This window comes from Cyphomyrmex costatus, unplaced genomic scaffold (genome assembly GCF_001594065.2).
Source record: "Cyphomyrmex costatus isolate MS0001 unplaced genomic scaffold, Ccosl1.0 scaffold16, whole genome shotgun sequence".
Classification (NCBI taxonomy): Eukaryota; Metazoa; Arthropoda; class Insecta; order Hymenoptera; family Formicidae; genus Cyphomyrmex; species Cyphomyrmex costatus.
In genome coordinates this window covers 798,800-819,490 of record NW_017275609.1, presented here as the reverse complement: position 1 = coordinate 819,490, position 20,691 = coordinate 798,800, and the positions used below count along the sequence as shown (strand labels likewise).

Sequence of the window (20,691 nt, the reverse complement as noted above, 5' to 3'; positions counted from 1 at the left end):
TTATTTTATGTCACGGTCGCTTGCAGTCCTGGCACGTTTCGTCGCCTGTAACTTGTCGCATGTTTTTCGCCCGCGATAAGACTCAAAAGGCATTTTAATTATAAAGTTGTCACCGGAGAGCTCGGTGCTTCGTATGGTATCTTTTGGTACCATCAAGGTGCTCGTTCACACCATTCGGGCTGTTTCGGGCAGCTTACAACTTTCCCCTCCCGATGATGTTTTGATACACTCCGTTTCTCGTTTTCCCTCCCTCTATCCATCCTTTCTCCCTCCATCTCTGCCGGAGGATACCGCGCGCGAGTCCGCGACTCCGTCCCGTCGACAGCGAGGTGTGACCATTAATTCCCAGGATTTTACTCGGTTTCTGCGACTTTTCCGACTTTTTCTGAGGACAAGCGCAAGGCGAGTTCCCTTAGAGTATATTATGCTGCACTCGACGTCGCCGTCGTCCTCGTCTCGTGATAGGTGCGGAAAGTTCATGGACACGTGTGTGCGTGATATGTGTGTGCGCGCGCGCGCGCGCTATGTGTATTCACGCGACGGGTGCGTGTGCGAGAGTGTGCGTGTATGTCATTTGCTTATTTGTGCTTATTTGCAAATTGATCAGGAGCCGAGGGCCTTGCGTTCTCGCGCGATGCTGGCTCACGCTCCGGGAGATTGTCCTTCAACACGTTGCACGACGGTGTACGTTGTTGTGAATGTTTCACACGCTCACTCGTGACGTTTGTTAACAAAAAATTGTCGATCGTCTGGCGTTCCTTTGATTGTTAATAATATCCTTCGGCCGCTAATTTTGTCTTACTGTGCGATGATAAGTTTTGATACACAGAAGTGCATTAGTGACGGCACAATCTCTAAAAAAAATCTTCGGTTTGCACTTTGCATTGTGTCTTGCAAAATATGCCACTACTTGAGATTTGACATTATTTTATCGTAAAAATCTAAACAGTCTAATGTAAATTTTATCATAAATTCTAAAGTAAAAAATTATTGCTGTATTGATATGTTATGCTACATTGATATAATATTGACAATGCAATATTCAAGGACAATTATACTTTGGCTGTTTCTAACATGTGTTTGCCATTTGCGCTAAGCATACACTAATAGCATATGTCTGACACAATATTAGTGGGCATTATATGTATAGTGTGAATTTTATATTTTAGAAAAATAGTCAATGTGTCACATCTCCTTTTATTCTATAATATAATATTATATCAATATATAGCATCCATTACATGAAATACAGTAACCATTTTCAAAACTTGAGATATCTGAGACCATTGTAAAACAGTATTTAAAGTTCAGTCGTGTAATATACTGTATCCTGTAAATGTGGTAATTGTGTATGAATCTTTGTAATATACACACAGCTGTGTAAATTTGTTCTTGGGTGAATGAAGATGTTCCATATCTTGTTCTAAAAACTTCATATGACACACATGGATAAATTAATATAAATTTTTTTTTCCAGATATGACTCTCTGTAAATACACCGCATGATTGCTCAAGAAATTATTTAATACTTATGAATGATGACCTATGTGCTATTAAACGATATTGAGGTGAACACACTGTGATGGGGTGGACGACATCCACCATAACATGGATTGTAACATGGAGTTGCCTGCTGCCGGGCTTCTATTTAGCTCCACAGGCATCTCCAAAGCAGGTGCCGTGCGATAAGACGAGAAAAGTCTTCACGGAATCATGGGGAATCATCAGTGATGGGCCCATGGGCTCAAATTATACTCAAGATTCACATTGTGAATGGCTCATTAAAGGTGCAGATAAAAAAACTTATTGTGATTTTAAATATTAAAGTATAATTATAATATAGATATTCTAATTATAATATGCATATTCTATATTTTGTTGTAGCTAACCATAGTCGCCAATTTATTACATTAAGTTTTCGGACGATGGGCACAGAATGTAGTTATGACTATGTGTTTGTTTATGATGGAGATTCTTTTCGTTCACCACTTCTAGGTAGCTTCAGTGGCAAAACAGAGCCGCAGCAAGTGACATCATCATCTGGTTATGTAAGTATATTCTACAGTAATAACATTAGATAATGTATTGCAGATTTATGATTTCACAACATTGCATAGTTTACATTAATGAGCGATGTTATATGGTGTGAATTAAATATGCAAAAAATATAATTTTTATTAATAAGAGAAATTATAAAAACTAATTATAAATATAAATATATATACGTATATATAGTGCAAAATACTCTAATGTTACTATTTTTTTTACAGATGTTGATATTATTATATAGTGACACAAATTATGTCCTAGACGGTTTCCATGCAGAATTTTCGGTCACGGATTGCCCGAATAATTGTACTCATCATGGAAAATGTATTAATAATACGTGCTTCTGCGAAAATGATTGGGGAAGCAAAGATTGTTCCCGATCTCTCTGTCCAAACAATTGCAGTCAGGCGGGTATTTGCGGGGTTAAAAAATGCAAATGCAACAATGGATACTCCGGACAATCTTGTTCGTTGCACAAAACTCATCCGGAAGGAAATCGGTACATTATCCTATTCAATTACATCTTTATGCTTTTGTACTTATATTATTATTTAATGACAAAATAATAAATTTTTATATTATATATTTTGTATTAAATTTTGCATAGATTAATATGTAATATATATAGATGAGAGATATATGTATAGATAAAAAATTTTAATAATTAATTATTTGTGTAGGTGGCATTGGCTTTCGCATTCAGAAGGTGGACTGAGGCCACGCGCAGCTCATACAGCGATCTATGTTCAGGAAACAGACTCACTTTATGTTTTTGGCGGCTACGATCTCAATTATATACTCAGTGACTTAGAAGTATATAGGTTTAGCACAAGTGAATGGGAAGATGAATATGGAAATGTATTAGGTAAATTAATACACAAATTTTACGTAATTCTTTCTACTTTAAATATTAAACGTCAAAAAAAAACCTTAACATTTTTAATATTTATAGAAGGCGCCGCATCTGCCGAATATTTAGATCCTACATTGATCGCTACCGAATTACAACGCCATCCTGGTGCCAAAGAAATATACGGCCTACCAACGTCATCTTTATTCTGGAAGGTGCTTTACAGTATTAAAGATAACAATACTTTTGGCCTGCTCGACCGGAATGTTGACGGTCAACACTCACGAGAGTTTAGGAATATGCCTAAAGATAAGGAAACTGAAAAAAGCAGAAGCACTATTAGGATCGATAGGAACGGTGATCCAAGGAGAAAGCATCCCCGCAATATAAGACCGCGATATTCGCAAATGTCAAGGTAGTAAGTGACTCACTTATTAATTTAATATCTTAAAAATATCTTGGATATTCAGTACACTATACTATTGATTTTATATTTTGCTTATGTAAAGATGTAAAAATTGGTAAGATCTATACATATGTATACAAAAAGTTTGTTATATTCTATTAATTGGAATTTAATTAGAATCATAAATAAAGACTTATCAATTAATTAAAGTAATCTTTAAAACAATTTCGTTTAAATTATACCAGAAGGTTTGCGGGTTATCGCCGTGTCTTTCTTCATTATTAATGTTAACGTTTGGTGAACCGTGCCGTTCACTTCATCAGGGCGAGGGATGCGCTGATACTGCAGTATAATGAAGAAAGACACGGCGATAACTCGCAAACCTTCTGGTATAATTGAAGAAAATACCCGTGAAAGTCTCAAAAGCGTAATTTCGTTTAAAGTTTGATGTTAATTCTTTATGTACTCCCTATTTGTGTACAGTTAGAATTGAAATTATATTTTATTACATATGTGGTTGTATTTATTAAAGATATCGCAGAAACTTGGAAAACTTATACAGAGATCGTGATGCAACAGATATGCAGAACGATGATGTGAAATGGGAGGAGCAAATCGTAGCGGAATCCGCGGAGGAAAACGTTTTCACTCCAGAATTTACGAATCCAAAATTAACTACAAGTAATTCGTTGAAAGAGGAAGTTACAGAGCCAACCGTTGACGAATTACCCAAACCGAGTCCTCGATATGGTCATGCTGCGTGCAAATACCAAGGTCTGTTAACATTTAAATTATATTTTTTAGTACTAATTAATGTAAAATAAAACGAATAGTTGATAACCTTGCTTTAGAAAATATTGTTTTTACTTTAATTTTGTTTGCGTGTTTAAATTAGCATTGAAACTAGTTTGTTTTATAATATAATGATAAGTCTAAAAGTGAAAATAAAAGAAGAAATCTTTTAGTTGCATTTATTAGAAATATAGATGAGAAATAAAAAAGATTATATAAAATTACTTTAATTTACTATCATAGCATTTAAACAAACTAATGTATGATTTATAATTGTAAAATTATAAATTTTAAACTATATAATTTTTATCGGCAAAACGAAAAAAAATCTTTATATTTTTAGATGGTTTTGTGGTCTATGGAGGAAAGGTGGAAGATGGTACTCTATCGAACGAACTATGGCATTATAATGTGATAAAACGCATGTGGACGTTACGCGCTAAAAATTCTCCTTTCTATCCGCCCAGCCTCACGAGGCACACTCTAACTTTGGCAGGTGACTACATCTATCTATTCGGAGGCAGTACTGTTGATGGAGAGTTTTCGTCCAGTCTATATAAAATCAAGTTGCGCTTATGTAAGTTTAAGTTTATTTACTGTCAATTTATTAAAATAAAAAAAGCAAATCTGTGAAAGATGTCTGTTTATATAATTTTTACATATATGAAACATGTATGAAAAAATATTAACATAATTAACGATTACTTACAGCGGATCTTACGGCGATTAATGAAAGGTGGATAGAAGTACGACCTCGAGGCGGTAAGGAACTTGATGTGCGCGTCGTAGCGCATTCGACTGTATATCATCGTGCTACCAATTCCCTCCTGGTATACGGCGGTGTAGTCGCCAGCGTCGCTCGTTTCAGTAAATTATCAGATCGAATGTTCGTCTTTCAACTAGATAGAAAGGTCTGGTCCGAGATCCATTATCCGAGAGCGCACTTGCGAGAGACATATGTGCCAAGAGAACGCGCGTTCCACACATGTAATATCATAGGTAATTACTTGTTATTAAGAATAAAGTAATTTTTAGAGATAAAATACATGAATATATTATGAATATATGTATATGAATAGATATATACATTTTTTTAAATTATATGTAAAGCTTATATTTTATGTAAAAATATACACTAAAAATAATGCTAAAATAATGAATTATATATAAATTGAATATGAATTGTTTGTTTAATACTTGTAAAATACATCATTTTTTATTTTTTGTATTATTATGGCAGGAAATTATCTGGTGGTATTTGGCGGATATTCTCATAGACATAACAAAGAGGAAATCTGTTATGATAATCAGATGTATCTTTATCATCTTGGCTGTCACACTTGGGTGAGCCACGAAGTGTTAGGTTTAAACGATAAAGGTAAGGTAAATTAATTTTATTTTACATATTTACTTTTACATATATTTATATCTATTTAAATTAATTTTTTCACTTTTAGATTCTCGTTATCCTAAGCAACAAGGTGTATTCGCTCATGCGGCAGATGTGCGTAATGGAAATACCTTGTTACTCGTTGGTGGATATCATGGCAATGTAAATGCGGATCTTCTTGCATACATTTTGCCGCCTATGTTAGCACCAGGAGACGAAGATTATATCGAGCCAGAGCAAATTTGCTCGAGGCATAAAAGCCTAATGGAGTGTGCAGCAAATCCAGAATGTGGCTGGTGTTCCGCGGATGAAGTATTTTATTCATTAATCTTGTTATATAATTATAAATAGCTTTTGTTTGTATATAGATTCTGATGTATGAAATTTCTTGATATACTGCAGATATGCTATGGTCGGACGATAGGTAGCAATTGTACGACAAATCTACAAACGACGCGCTGTCCGGGAGTTTGTCCTGCTCTAGGCGATTGTCATTCTTGCTTAATACATGGTCAACCCGGTGGTGGTTGGGGTACGAATTTTCGTGGCAGGAAATCCGTCTCGAATAAACTAAATTTAGGCACGTGTACTTGGTGTGTCCAAAACGCTCGCTGTCACCACAAAGATGACAATTACGGGGTATGCGGTCTGCGGGATGACACGCCTTCACAGATACCGGGTTGGTGGGGTTCAAAAGGCACGGAAATTACCAAGGTCGAAGAGTGTCGAGAAATGGATAAAAGACCGGGTTTGACTTTCCTCAAGTACAAGCCACCAGTGAACTTCAGCCAACCCGATTCAGTCGCCATAGTGAACGCGACCACGGTTGACTTTAATGTGCCATCCATGCAAGGTGCGAAGACAGAATCGGCATTGGGTGGCGAAATGATTGCCAGGTTGACTGGCTTTCTTAGACCACCGAATTATTTTTGGGACAGCGCGGCGGAGCATCTGAAGATCTGCGTCAGTTATAATAGCGCGACGCTTCACGTGTCGCGAAACGACGATCCTGATAAGCTCGTAAGCTATTCTTACTATTTAGTTTCTTTCCTAGAGTTTATAATTGTATTGGCAAGTAAAAAAAATAAAAATTATAAAAATATTACAAGACAGTGTGAAAGTAAAAAGTGAATTTAAAATTTGAAATTATTTAAAATAATTTTATTTTTATTTATTGAGGAAAATTTGTTAATTGAAATATTTTTATCACGCGCACATGAACCAATTAAACGATTTTGATATTTTCAAGTTATGTTGAAATTTAAATATCCATAACTTTTTATTTTTACTCAGGAATTGGTCGCCAATCTAACTGCGGAGACATCACAGTGTACGCCGCCAATGACATGGCCAAATGGAGATTTTATGGAATTGCAGTCGGGTCGTTATTTATTGGACTTCGAATCGAAAAGAATGGTGACTACGAGCTACGCTTATGCGAGTAAAATGGAAATCATGCACAACAAGAAGATGGAAAATGCAAAGGTCTTTACATTCGAGTATTTGGAGCCATATCAGAACGGTTCTTGTCATCAGTATGGCAACTGTCTGCACTGTTTGACTGACTCTTCGTGCGGTTGGTGCGATATTACCAACGAATGTCTACCGCGCTCGGTTAATGAGACAGAGAGTTGCGTAAAAAACATAGAATGGGATAAGGAGCGCGGCGAGACGATTCGTGAATGGCACTATTTGACGATTACGCCTTCAGCGTGTGCTAACTGTTCCAATTACATCTCCTGCGAGTCATGTGTGAACACTAATCTGTGTGAGTGGTGGACGGAAGAGGCGAGATGCGCACGAATCGGTCGATTACCTAACGCAGTGGTAAGTCCGTACGAGTGCCCAATTCCATGCCGACAACGCTCTAACTGCACGAAGTGCCTGGATGAGCGTGGCAGATGCGTATGGTGCGAGGCTACGCGGGAGTGTTTCTCATTCTCGGTGTACACATCAGAATACCAGTTCGGTTTATGCCGGGAATGGATGGATCAAGCGGGCCTGATGGGCGTCACGTCGCGCAGCGGCTCATCACTTACTGGCAACGATCAGTGCAAGAGCTGCAGTCGGCACTCCAACTGCTCCAATTGTCTGCATTCACTCAGTTGCGGCTGGTGCTATAGCCTGGAGAATCCTATCACTGGCGTATGCGTGCAGGGCGATTTTAATCAGGCTCACGTCAATTGCAGTGCGATCATCAACGAGTATCGAAACAGCAGTCTGAACGCTGACGAATCTGGCTGGGCGTACGCACAGTGCCCGGATGTAGATGAGTGCGATCTTGGTCTGCATGACTGTCATCCAGATGCGCTTTGCACCAATACTCACGGCAGCTTTAGTTGTCAATGCAAGCGCGGTTTTAATGGCGATGGCAAAGAAAATTGTACAAAGACTTGCTATGAGAGGTGCGTTAACGGATATTGCAGCGAGGCGCCGGATTACAAGTGTGAATGCAACCTGGGCTGGACTGGACCGGATTGTCGGACCAATTGCGGCTGCTATAACCACTCCACATGCTTGCAGGTAAATAATGATTGCACATAGAAAATGAAAATTTGTTTTTATCGTTAATTCTCGAAAATCTACAAAATTGATTGGATTGTTTGAATGAGAGTAGGTGTGTGATGGATGGAGAGATAGAAGTGGCGATATGTGGAGAGAGCGAAGGAATGGTCGATTCTTCTGCTAAGGTTGACTATTTCCTAAAAGAAGGGAGGCTAGGAAATGAGTTATCATGACTACCTGATAGCCTCTCTCCCTTCTTTAACAAGAAATTTTGGGTCTCGAGGACTCGTATTCGTTTAGCGCCACAAAATACTGTGTTTTTATTACAGATTGATAATATTGCTATTAATTTTTTATATATTCAAGCGTTTTAATTTTTGGATTTTCAGGGACCAGGCATTTGCGATCAGTGTCAAGACTGGACGATCGGACGTTACTGCGAAGAATGTAAAGCAGGAAGTTATGGAAACGCGACGACACCATTAGGCTGTCGCGAATGCAATTGCAATGGGCATGGCGATGTGGAGCTCAGCGTTTGCGATCGGCAGACTGGCATGTGTTTCTGCCGTGATAACACCGAAGGCGATAAATGCCAGCGTTGCAAACGGGACTATTACGGAGATCCGCGTAACGGTGGAATGTGTTACTACGGCTGCATGTCTCGGGGTATGCTGGGCGGCGAAGGAAACGGTAAACAAGGTCTTGGTAGTCGACACTCGCAATCTTCACTTTGGGATAATTACATGGGCGACTCACCGACAAGAGAGTGTCTCTGGATTGTTGGTCCTGAGAGAGATTTCTCTTTAGATGCGACCACTCCAACAATTCAGAGCGTGATACAATTCACTATCCATGATGATATCAATGTAAGTTGCCAAGAGAACAGCGTGTATGTGTATGACGGTCTACCTGAATTCGTTTCATCTACCGGTGGTCATCAGAGCCAATTACTGGGTGTGTACTGCACAGAAAGCACCAACTATCCAGTCACGGTAGAGGCCAAATCCGGATTTCTAACAGTGCACTATAAACAACTGGACGAAGTGGAGGGTTTTAATGCGAGCTATGTGATAATGACATGCAACAACTGCCCAGGAAACCGCGAATGCCGCAATGGTAATTGTCTCTGCAAATCCAGTTACGTCGGCATTAACTGCGATGTGGAGATTTGTCCGGAAAACTGTACTGCTTCCGAGAAACACGGCATCTGTGACAAGGGTTATGGTCGTTGCGTTTGTGCGCCAGGCTATGGTGGACGCGATTGCTCTATCTCACTTAAAAACTATCAGTTAACATTCACGGAACTATTCAATTCGGAATATTTGGCTGATCATCTAGACCACTTGAGGAAAACGTTGCCACGTTTTGGACACAGCCTGGTGGCTGATCGACGCGGTAGTCTATGGATGTTTGGCGGTTATTCGCTTAGTCACGGACCTTTGAATGACATTAGACTTTTCGACACGAAAAACAATACATGGATGCCAGTGACAGTAGAATCTACCTCAGAGGCCTCCATGCCACAGGGTCGCTACTTTCACGCAGCTGAAATTGTGCACAGTAGGCAACAAATTTATGTTTATGGCGGCTTATCAATGAAGGACGAAGACGTACAAGGACTGTCGAACAATACCCTCAGTGACTTTTGGAAGTTTAGTTTGCAAAATCAACGATGGAGCCAAATTGTGGAGGATGATTTAAAGAAAGAGCCGCTGCCTCTGGCTGGTCACACATTAACCTTACGTAGAGATGGAGAGTCGGAGAGCCTGATTCTGATTGGTGGATTTAGTCCTAAATACGGATATTTAGACGTGGTTTGGGAGTTTAATCTAGAAACTGAGACTTGGGATACAGTGGACACTGTAGGGAACGGACCCGTAGGTGTTTACGGTCATTCCACGGTATATCATAGTAAGTCCGATAGTCTCTATGTCTTCGGTGGTTACACTTATGCGGTAAACAGAACGTTTATCTCGAACAGATTATATGCCTTGAATTATAAAACACGAATGTGGTCGGTACTACCACCATTTGAAGACGACTTCACCGATGGCAACAGTTTACCTCAAGCTAGATTTCTTCATTCCGCAGTTACGACGGATGAATATATGGTGATATTTGGCGGCCGGCAAAATCCTCACAACACCTCAGATTCGCTAATAGCGTACAAATACTCATGCAACCTATGGATACGTTTGATAACGAAAGACACAGAGACTATCGGCAGTCCACCACCACCAGCTTACGCTCACGCGATGACCCATGCCGATCCAGAGTCGAACGCCATTTATGTAGTTGGTGGTTTTGATGGCGGTATTAAGAGTTACGTCACATTGATTAACATACCGGAGGATCTGTGCAATCTTTGGAAGGATAAGATCACGTGCAGGAAATATTTTGGTTGCTCATTCTGCGCTGTTACTACTCTCAATGGCACCAACACTTCCTTTTGTTTCTCGAACGAAGTATCAAGTAACCGGGGTGACAAGTGTGACATCAACGTGACTCAAGCGCAACGATCAAACGGAGTATTCTGCAATTCGGATTGGATGGCGAGCAGGAAGTGCCAGACCTTCAGAACATGCACGGAATGTCTGGCGGAGTGGCCGTATTACAAAGACAACGAATCTGTTTGCAAATGGTGTACCAACTGCCCACACGGTAAGTGCATTCCATCGGACAAAGATTGCAACGATCAGACACAGGACATTAGATGCGATACATCGGTAATTAACGTGAATCAATGCGGGGAGCGACTATGTCCGGCAAGTGATTGCGAGAAGTGTTATAATCTGGATGAGTGCGTGTGGACGAGGCAGGTACTGAAAACTAACGAATTGGGAATGGAGCTGACGGGCGAGCCCGTTTACGACTGGAACTGCGTGAAGATTAACATCTTCGAACGAACTAGCATCAAGATGAGCAGCACGCAGTGCGAAAAGAGATGCTCTGAACACAAAGATTGCAAGAGTTGTCTGAAGGGTACTGGAGCCGAAGGTGGATGGAGTGAATGTAGATGGTCTACGCAATTGAATGAGTGCATCTCGCCATCGTATCAGCCACTTTACTGCGCCGGCGGTGTTTGCGGTTTGGTGTTGCGTAACGCGGATATGGATCACTGTCCGGAACCATGCTCAGTGTTCAAGCAATGCAGCATCTGTCTGAAACATTCGCATTGCGGCTGGTGCTCCTTAGACTCTGCTAATGTTACCGGTCAAGGAATATGCACAGAAGGATCACTTGAAGCGCCAGCGGATCATCCAGCGGGCGGTACCTGCGAAATGCTTTATCATCAACACTTCCCAGAAGTCGAGCCGCCAATTACCACCACATTGCATCCATATCATGTGGACTCTTCAGAAGTGCAGGACAATGTTACGATGTCGTTGCTCACTGCGATACCGAAACCAAATTTCTCATGGCATTACGTTCGCTGTCCACCGGAGAACGAGTGCGAGAACGGGCATCACACGTGCTCGCCGAAGAGCGAGAAGTGTTTTGACTTGGAGGAGGGCTTTGAGTGCAAATGCGGAGATGGATATAAGACCGAAACCACCTGGGGAAACGATTTTGGTAAGAAAATTTGCGTGCCCATGTGTACACAGGGTTGCGTGAGAGGCACATGTGTTAAGCCCGACCTGTGCCGTTGTGACTTCGGTTACGTCGGCTCAAATTGCTCTATTCAATGCCAATGCAATGGTCATAGTGATTGCGCTGGTCCAGATAAGCTCGATAACTGCACAAAATGTCACAACAACACGATGGGAAAGCAATGCGAGAAATGTTTACCATTGTACGTCGGCAATCCTGCGGATAACGGTCAATGCGTGCCCTGTCTCGAATATTGCAACGGGCATACTCGGATCTGCATCAACGACAACGTGACCGTACCCGATCCGAATTCTGTAGACAAGATGTCAATAGAGAAGCTGAGTAGACAACTAGAAGAAGGACCGGTGGCGAAAGCGAAATGCATCAACTGCGGGAACAACACAAGAGGCGACAAATGCGGCGAATGCATGACCGGCTATTTCCGAGGGACAGAAGACCTCCGAGACGTGTGTCGGCCTTGTGAGTGTCACGGCCATGGTTTCACGTGCGATCCTGTGACTGGCGAGAAGTGCAACTGTGGTAACAACACCGAGAGTGAACCGTCCTGCATCAGCGGTCCTATAAAGGGTACGAATACAGGCGGCACACCATGCTGGATGGTACAGTGCAGCAAGTGCAGAGAGAACTACGCTGGCACTCCAACAATGGGCCATCAGTGCTACAAGACTGTCACAGTCGACAATAAAATGTGTTTTGACTCGAAATTAATAGGTGAGCATGTAATTTTGTAAACAGACTGAATCTTCATATCATCATAACGATAACTAAATTAATACGTCTAATGCGCAAAAATTGTATAATATCCTGTACAATTTTTTTTATTTTTTAGTAAATTTGATAATTTTGTGATGATACATTTTTGTTTTCAAATCACTTATGTGCTGTTATTTCTTTTTAATACAAAAATAAATAATGTTAATATTAACACATACTAATCAATGTTACTTCGATTAAAAATACTGGTACTACAATTTCGACACTCACTTCAATATGTTTATACTCACCGTTTAACACTTTGGTCAAGTAATTGTTTTTCTTAAATTGCAACGTTCTGTTTTGTGGGAGCATCTTACGTATCCTTCGGTTCGTATCTTCTTTCTTCTATTATAAGCTGTTTGACAGTCTGCTATTTTCGCGCGTCTAATAGGAAACTTTACATTTCCTTATTTCAGACGAATGCAAGATGAAACCGAAGCCCCTAAACCCTGGCCAAACCGTCTTCTACATGATGCAACCGCGGTTCATGAACGTAGACATCAGAATGATAGTGGATGTCACCCAAGGTGCTTTGGATCTATTTTTGAGTCCGCGAGATGATTCCTTCGTCGTTACTTTAAATTCAACGACTGGATATCAAAAGGTACGACTTAATTTTTCCTATTCTAAATTTTTTTTTACTATTTTGTACTCTAAAGATCGTTATATTTAAAAATGGTTTATATTAAAAAAAATTTTTAATTCTTAAACGATCTATAAATTTGAATTTTTCGTCTTCATGCTAATATCAAAATCGGTATAAGCTACATTATTTTAAGCTACTTTATTAATTATTATATGAAACATAATTATGATTCTTTTCAATTTTTGCACATTTATGGTATAAATTTTACAATACTTTTCTTTATCTATCAAAAAAGATGTCTAGAATATATATTACATCCGTAGGTTGAACTAGATCACAGATTTAGATTACGGCCTGATCAGCCTTCTGACAAATTCCGGATCGTTGAATTTCACTCTCATCTTGGTGGGGCTAATGGTACTATCATGGAGCCAATTCGATGGAACACCGGACAACAGTATTTTGTGATGGAGGACTGGCTCGAGAATAATATTGCCACTTTTCTGACGATCGATAGACGAAACTCCTTTGTGATGATCCATAATCTGACAAATCGACTGGTACTGATGTTGCCACAAGACAGACACGAGTTGGGTCAGACCAAGTTTCACATAGTGTTACAAGCGATCGACCCGGTGGATTCGGAACTGTATGGTCACGCTGCCTATGGGATGATTTTTTTCCGTCAGGATCAGTTGCACATCGATCTGTTCGTCTTCTTCTCGTGCTTCTTTTCCTGCTTCTTTCTGTTCTTAGCGGCGTGCGTGATTGCGTGGAAAGCAAAGCAATCGACAGATTTACGTCGTGCCCGACGTCGACACGTCGTAGAAATGTTGCATATGGCGCAACGACCGTTTGCTACCGCGACAATACTCTATGACCGGGACGGCGGCGAGTGTAGCCCGAGCTCGCCGCAGCGTAAGGGCAGGCGAGGCAAACACGTGAGCTTTCACAGCGATGTGAGACCGGTGGCTGTCGAACCCACCGATGATGGTGTTGCAGCAGTGGCGACAGTGTTCATCAGGTTACCTGGCGGCCGCCAAGCACCCGTCAAACTAGCCCTGGGCAGTTCGCTTATACTCTTGACTAGAGTCTACCCGGTCAATAGCAGAGTGTTTTTAAGACGTAGAAACAGTCACCCGACGAACTGAACCCACGTTACAGTGGAATCTCGATCTCGACGGCTTTCGAGTTCCACATCCCGGACACAGATATTCTCGTTAAACTCTTCTCAAGCATCGATAAGAGTCACCGACGTTTGAACATTTTGCTACGAATTATAGCTGTAATAAAATTTGGATATAATGGACTTTGAATTAGTATGTAAATATGGGCAGCCTCCCTTTTTGGAACAGTTTTAACACGATAAAGATAATGGACGAGATAAACTCAGAATATAACGTGAATTTTAACTAAATATATACGTATTTTATGATCAGAACATCTTACATACCGCTTATCCATTTTATCTTTTCTATTAGAAAACTGTTCTCTTTTTATTGATCTCACATATTGATTGGCAACAAGAATAGTTGAATCTATAACAAAATGCAGACATATAAAATGAATATTAACTATAAAGTTCTATCGAATTTTATTAGATTATACGAATGTTGGATTCGTGGATCTAGAAATCATTGAAACATTTTCGAAATCATAGATAAAATCAAATAAATCTTAAAACATGTAAAAATTTGCAAATTTTTTTTTAATTTGTCTACTAAAATTCTAAGATTTTCATGCAATCAGAATTTAAAAAGAATATATATATATTTTTTTTAATTTATTGAGATTCAGGAAAAAAAATTTGAGTTCTTCTAAAAAACATATGAAACGTCTTATGACCCAATTTTAGACATTTTTTGTTATCTGGGATAACAAAAATGTGTAACGGATCTTGTATCGTAGGTCTGTAAATCGAGCAATTATTGTTTTTTTAACTAGAGATTTAATATTGTATACGTAGTTACAAGAGGATTGATATCGTAAGATTATTTAATCTAAATATAATATATTGTCGTATACCATTCCATGACGAGACTGTACGTTTGTATATATAACACACAATCTGTAAATTATATATTAATTCTTACTTTATACATTTTTGTAGAAACATTTTACGAGGCGTGGCTTCGCGTCATGGAACATTCGTGATTATTCTCGGAAAAGAAGATGAAATCGATTTTTTCGATTTGAATCGGTCGAACGAACAGTATTAGAATTGTTGATTAGAAATGGAGCTCAACGATGTGTATGTTAACAAGGTTCCTATGCCAAATTGATTAGGATGAATACGTGTTGAGCGTCCTAATATAATAATATATTATTTATTGTAAGTGGGTAAAGGAAAAAGGCGAAAAATTTTATTTGGAAAAGAAATGTACATACATAAAAATTGCGAATGCGTGTTGCTTTTATAACTAGCATTTGCGTACTGGTTGAAAGACACTTTATACTCAGTAGGTGAGTTTGTTATCAATGATAACGACTATGTATTAATCAAAACGTATAGGTAATGTAACGATATTGGCATTGACGTGCTTAATAATTATCGTCGGAGGCACAAAAATGGGATAATGCAAAGATAGTATTTTATTTAAAGTTCAAGAGCTGCGAAAGTAAAGAGTATAAAACAAAATGAGCGCTGATAAATCGAGCAAATTATGTGAATACAAAAAGATACAGAAACAAAAATTCATAAAAAATAGAATTTTGTTTTTACAAATGTTTACGAAAGATTGAATTTGTGTATGTATATACATATATATATATATATATAATATATATCTATATATGTGTGTAAAAGATATCTATGAATAAAAAGAAACTATTTAGGAAATTAAGAATTTATAAATCAATAAACGGTAAAGAAGTAGAATTAATGTTGTAACATCGAGATCTGTCAAATCGAAATTTACAATCTGAAAATAAAATTTGAGTATTTGCGATCACATATCACAAGTTTAAATCTATCTTATATAAAATATTATATCGATATTGTAATAATTGTGTGATAAATATACAGTATCTCATGCTGGATTTTTGACTTTACAAAAACAATGCTGTCTCTTTATCTCATTTATGTGTTTTGTTCGTATCCTGTACGTAGGATAACGTAATGGTGTTGAGTAGCAGAATGAGAATCTAAAGGCCTCTTTTATGTGTATGCGTTTTCTTGTTATATATCGCATAAATGAGGCACGCGTAAGTAGAGGCTTCAGTATCCTGTACGCCATCAAATGACTGAAAGAATGTACGAGTGCTCTTCGACCAGGAAATAACTTTCGTTGATTAATTGTTAAACGAACACATCGACGATACGACGCGACCAATTTGTTGAATCTCAGAGTCTTTTCTTGTCACATAAGTCTCGTCATTACGCGCAAATGAACATTTTTGCTAAGTCACAAATATCTGTCAGGTGCGCCAATCTGTTCGAAAGCGTTCCCCTCTCTCTCTCTCTCTTTCTCTCTCTCTCTCTCTCTCTCTCTTTCTCTGTATTCTGCGATATATCTGGATCCGAAAATTCACGGTCTTTATGAAAAAAACAATCTTTAAAACTAAGAATATATGAAAATTTATACATGTAAAAATACGAAATTAGAAATTTATCAATTAAGAAATGTCATGTTTTTAAAATTAAAAATTTAAGAAAACAAATATTTTCGTAAATCCACGAGTTTATAAAACTAAAGATGGATTATAAGAATTGTATAAAACTTCACATAAACAATAAATGTCTACAAAAAAATAAAATTAAGTCCATAATACATGGGACATTCATGAAATCAATAAATTTTAAGAATTCATTAATGTCTCTTTCGATTGAGACCGTGGATGTTCAATAATCTAGGATTCAGAATGCGTTAATCCTTTGATTTTCAATATCGCCTATAGATCCTTGGAAGTTACATGAACGTCGAGATTTAAAGTTCCTCCAAACTTGTGTAAATTTCAAGGACTTCGTAACCTGTATATTTTAAGGATCTCTGTTGGATCAAACAGATTGTTAAAGATAGAAAGATTAAAATTAATTTAATACAGTCCGCGCAAAGTCACAAGATATCGTTACAGTTCTCGTTTGTTCATTTGCACGCACGAGCAAACGCGCTGTCCTAAATACTCATTCGCGTGGTGCCGTGTAAGCATGTAAACTCAAACTAAATACACAGAATCAACAGTGTATGTACATTTATATAGGTTTACATTCATAGAGATATATATAACATATACGAAAAAAGTACGATTATAAATGCAAGACCGGTGAATGTATAATTTTTCGGTTGTACAAATCTGAGCGTTATTTCCAAAATATTCTATTTTGTATATTATTATTACATTGCGTCGTTGACGGTACAGAGCGATAATCTTCCAATGCCGGCATTGTGTCGCAACGCAAATCGAAGAACAAGCATGATCGAGGACGTGACACTTCGTAACGAAGGAATAGGTTGTGAAACGAAAAAAAAAAAAACAAAATAAATTATCAAGTGGCGTTTGTCGGACTTTCGGTACGAAAGTGCAATGTTATTTTATAGTTCATGCCGCGAGGAGAAACATAAGGTTGTGCAAATGATGATTAATAAATTGTATTGCGGAAGCTTTAATAAACGTATGTAAAACCGAGCTTTCATTCGAAGCTTATGATTCCTCTATAATATCTATATATTGCATTTTAGTTATTCTTGCAATCGATTCGTAAAATATACATATGTCTGCATCTTTCATCCTTTTTCGGAATAATCTCTCAGATGCGTGATTAGATTGTAAATCGTGTAATTATTATTAAATAATTGTTTAAAATAATGTTTCGAATTTAGCGGTGAAATAAAATTATAACGAGGTACAGTAGCGATTACAAATCGAAATTAAAAAAAAAAAAACAGATCAAGATTTATATTGATAATCTGCATTGTCTGATACATAAAGTCATACACAATATTATCTCAAGCTTTAAAATATATAAATTTAGTGTCAAACGTGGGATGTAAGGATCTGAAGATAAGCGAATGATGCTGAGGATAAGAAGAAAAATATCGCGTACTGCGATTATAATTAAATCATTTTTATTCTCTCATACGTCGATTCATTAAAATCTCTTAAACTCAATCTGTATCTCTCTCATATACATATATATAGAATTTCTCTTTCATATACTACATCTATTCTCAGGACATTCGTAAAACGGTACCAGTTCGGCAATAATTATTTACATATTTTAGATTACCACGTACATTTACACACGGCATCCATCCTCATACACACACGTGTACACCGAGTGTTCTAGGGACCAAATTGTTCCCAGAGCACTACTGAAAAAGAGTTTCCGTACATTTTCAACAACAAGAGACTCGCAAACAGTGTCACCGGTGTCTAAAAAAGATATTCCAAATAGATACCTCGAGTTTTAGAAAAACAGATATACACACAAATAAGCAGCTCAATCGCCGTAAGAACTATGATCTCGAATCACTCTGTCGATCGAAACCAATTTGTACCCGTTATTGTACTAATTTATAATTATATTATCTCTAACAAACGATATATACATTTTCTTTTTACACAAAATCATAAATTACAAGGATTTAACATTAAGCACCAAAATGAATTTACTTCCTCCAGATATTTTCGCGCGCCATAAGCGAGGAAAGGCTGAAGTAAACTCAGCATGGTGTTTCTTAAAAAATATCTCCGAATTCATAAAATTAAATTTTTTGAATTTTCTTGCTCTTGGCAAAAGAAAATTATTGCTCCTTCATCAAACGACTGAATTTGTCGCAGAATCGACGAGAGATTCGTTACAGACGCGAGAGTAGACAAAACCTAAATTTCGACCCTCTCCTTCCCGGTATAATCGTATTAAAATACACTTGAATGACTTGAGTAGAGAAATCGCTACAAAAATCTTGCAAGATTTATAAATTTTTTTTCTAATATTCAAACGTACGTTTTAGAGAACGACAGGGCAGAAGGGATCATCCTTCGACTTTGTACGATTAACGCTTTGTACAATTTCGGTCCGAGTTACAACGTCCGCGATCATTTCTTGACCACGGCTTTGGAGCATGGCATAGTTAGGATTAATATTTGCATTTCACTGGGAAATAAATGCGCGTGCAATTGCAATGTCATAAAATTATATATATAGTTTCTATCACGTGGGAAATTGTACATGTCGCAAAAAAAATGAAACACGCTCTAATTGCACGCGCAACATCTGATCTCTCTCGATAAAATTTTCAGTTTATCAAAATCACTGTGAGTTTAATTTGCCAGATATTTTTTTGACAACTCAAAATGTTATTTAAGACGCCAGGATATTCCAGATGGAAACATTGGCGACAAAATCTAATGGATACAATGCGACTGATTATGTTGTTTGTTCATCACCATCATCTACTTGGTCAAATACATAGAAGAATACCAAAAATTCAATGATTATTTGTTACTTATTGTCAATAGAATACATAGAAACTTGCGCTTGTAGTTCACTGTTTAACAAATTGTAAGCTGCAGAGTAAAAATGCCATAATTGCACGTGCAATTATTACTCAGCGCGAGACAGGTACAAGAATGCTTCTGGTTGTCACCATTGCAAGGGCGACGATCTTATTCTACATAACATTAGCCACTAGCAACGTGGCGAATATATATATATATATATGTATTCATATCATATACATATATATATTTATACATACATACGTATGTATGTTATATATTTACATTTGTAACGAGATTTTGTAAGAGTAAATAACCACAAAAAACGAGATATAATTTAAGATACAATAATAGAATAATTAGTATTTCGTTTTTCCAAAAATTGCGAGCTACCTAAACGCGATAACTTTGACGATATTATCGACGAAACTCGAATCTGTTTTTAATGTACGTAACGATATAAAAAAGACATGTGTATATATAATATCTAAGTATAGCGTTGCTCGATAAAAATTGCGCCAATTTCCAAACTCTGAATGTTAATAAATAAAACAAAGTAACATAAAGCAATAAAATTAATCTCTTAATAAACCTTAATCCTATACAAAAGAAGGTACAAAAGATATATCTTATTTACATAAAAACAAATATATGTGTATATGTATATACATATATATACATATATATATACCTGCCTACTGTTTAAAATAAGAAAGTCATATATATTTATATATATTAATAAGAATTTTCATCTACATTGCAGATGACTTTAAGCTATTTTCATTTCTTTATGTAAGTTATAAACGTGCAAAAAAGATAATAAATTGCTTTATATTATGTAAAAAAATAAGAACGTTTTTCTTGCCTCGTATATTGTTAGAACTTCATTTAAATAAGTCCTCTCACGAAACAGATTCGAGTCACCTTCGAAACTTATCGTCTGTGATGTAACGCGCGATCACTCAGTAACCGCAAATATTTCTCAACTGTATTCTCCTGCAATCAATACACACATTACATATCACACACTCGTACCTACAAATATACATAAGTGTACAGAACATCTCAGAGAATATGGTAACCAGTAATAGAAACCTTATCTCCTTAATAAAACTAAAAAATTCAACATAATTAAACAAAAAATTAAATCTTTTAAGTAACCTTTTAATTTTTAACATTAAATATCTTCATTGATCTCTGCAGATACAAATAAAATTTCTAATTAAAAAATAATCTTATTTTTTTTATTTACATACTTAAAAACTTGATTCGTTGCGTCTCTTTATTATCAATAATAAGTTGTA

At 37.4% G+C, this 20,691-nt stretch overlaps 1 protein-coding gene across 1 annotated transcript; it reads left to right on the top strand.

The window, feature by feature from the left end:
• The first annotated feature begins 1,582 nt into the window (after window positions 1-1,582).
• Window positions 1,583-14,462, top strand: Megf8 (multiple EGF like domains 8). The gene is made up of 15 exons (XM_018536832.1): window positions 1,583-1,787; window positions 1,885-2,048; window positions 2,271-2,548; window positions 2,730-2,914; window positions 3,002-3,314; window positions 3,838-4,079; window positions 4,441-4,674; window positions 4,809-5,096; window positions 5,338-5,475; window positions 5,555-5,799; window positions 5,890-6,507; window positions 6,781-8,010; window positions 8,382-12,315; window positions 12,777-12,964; window positions 13,270-14,462. The coding sequence occupies exons 1-15, from the start codon at window positions 1,583-1,585 to the stop codon at window positions 14,095-14,097; spliced, it is 9,090 nt and encodes a 3,029-aa protein (XP_018392334.1). The 3' UTR covers window positions 14,098-14,462.
• The last annotated feature ends 6,229 nt before the right edge of the window (window positions 14,463-20,691 follow it).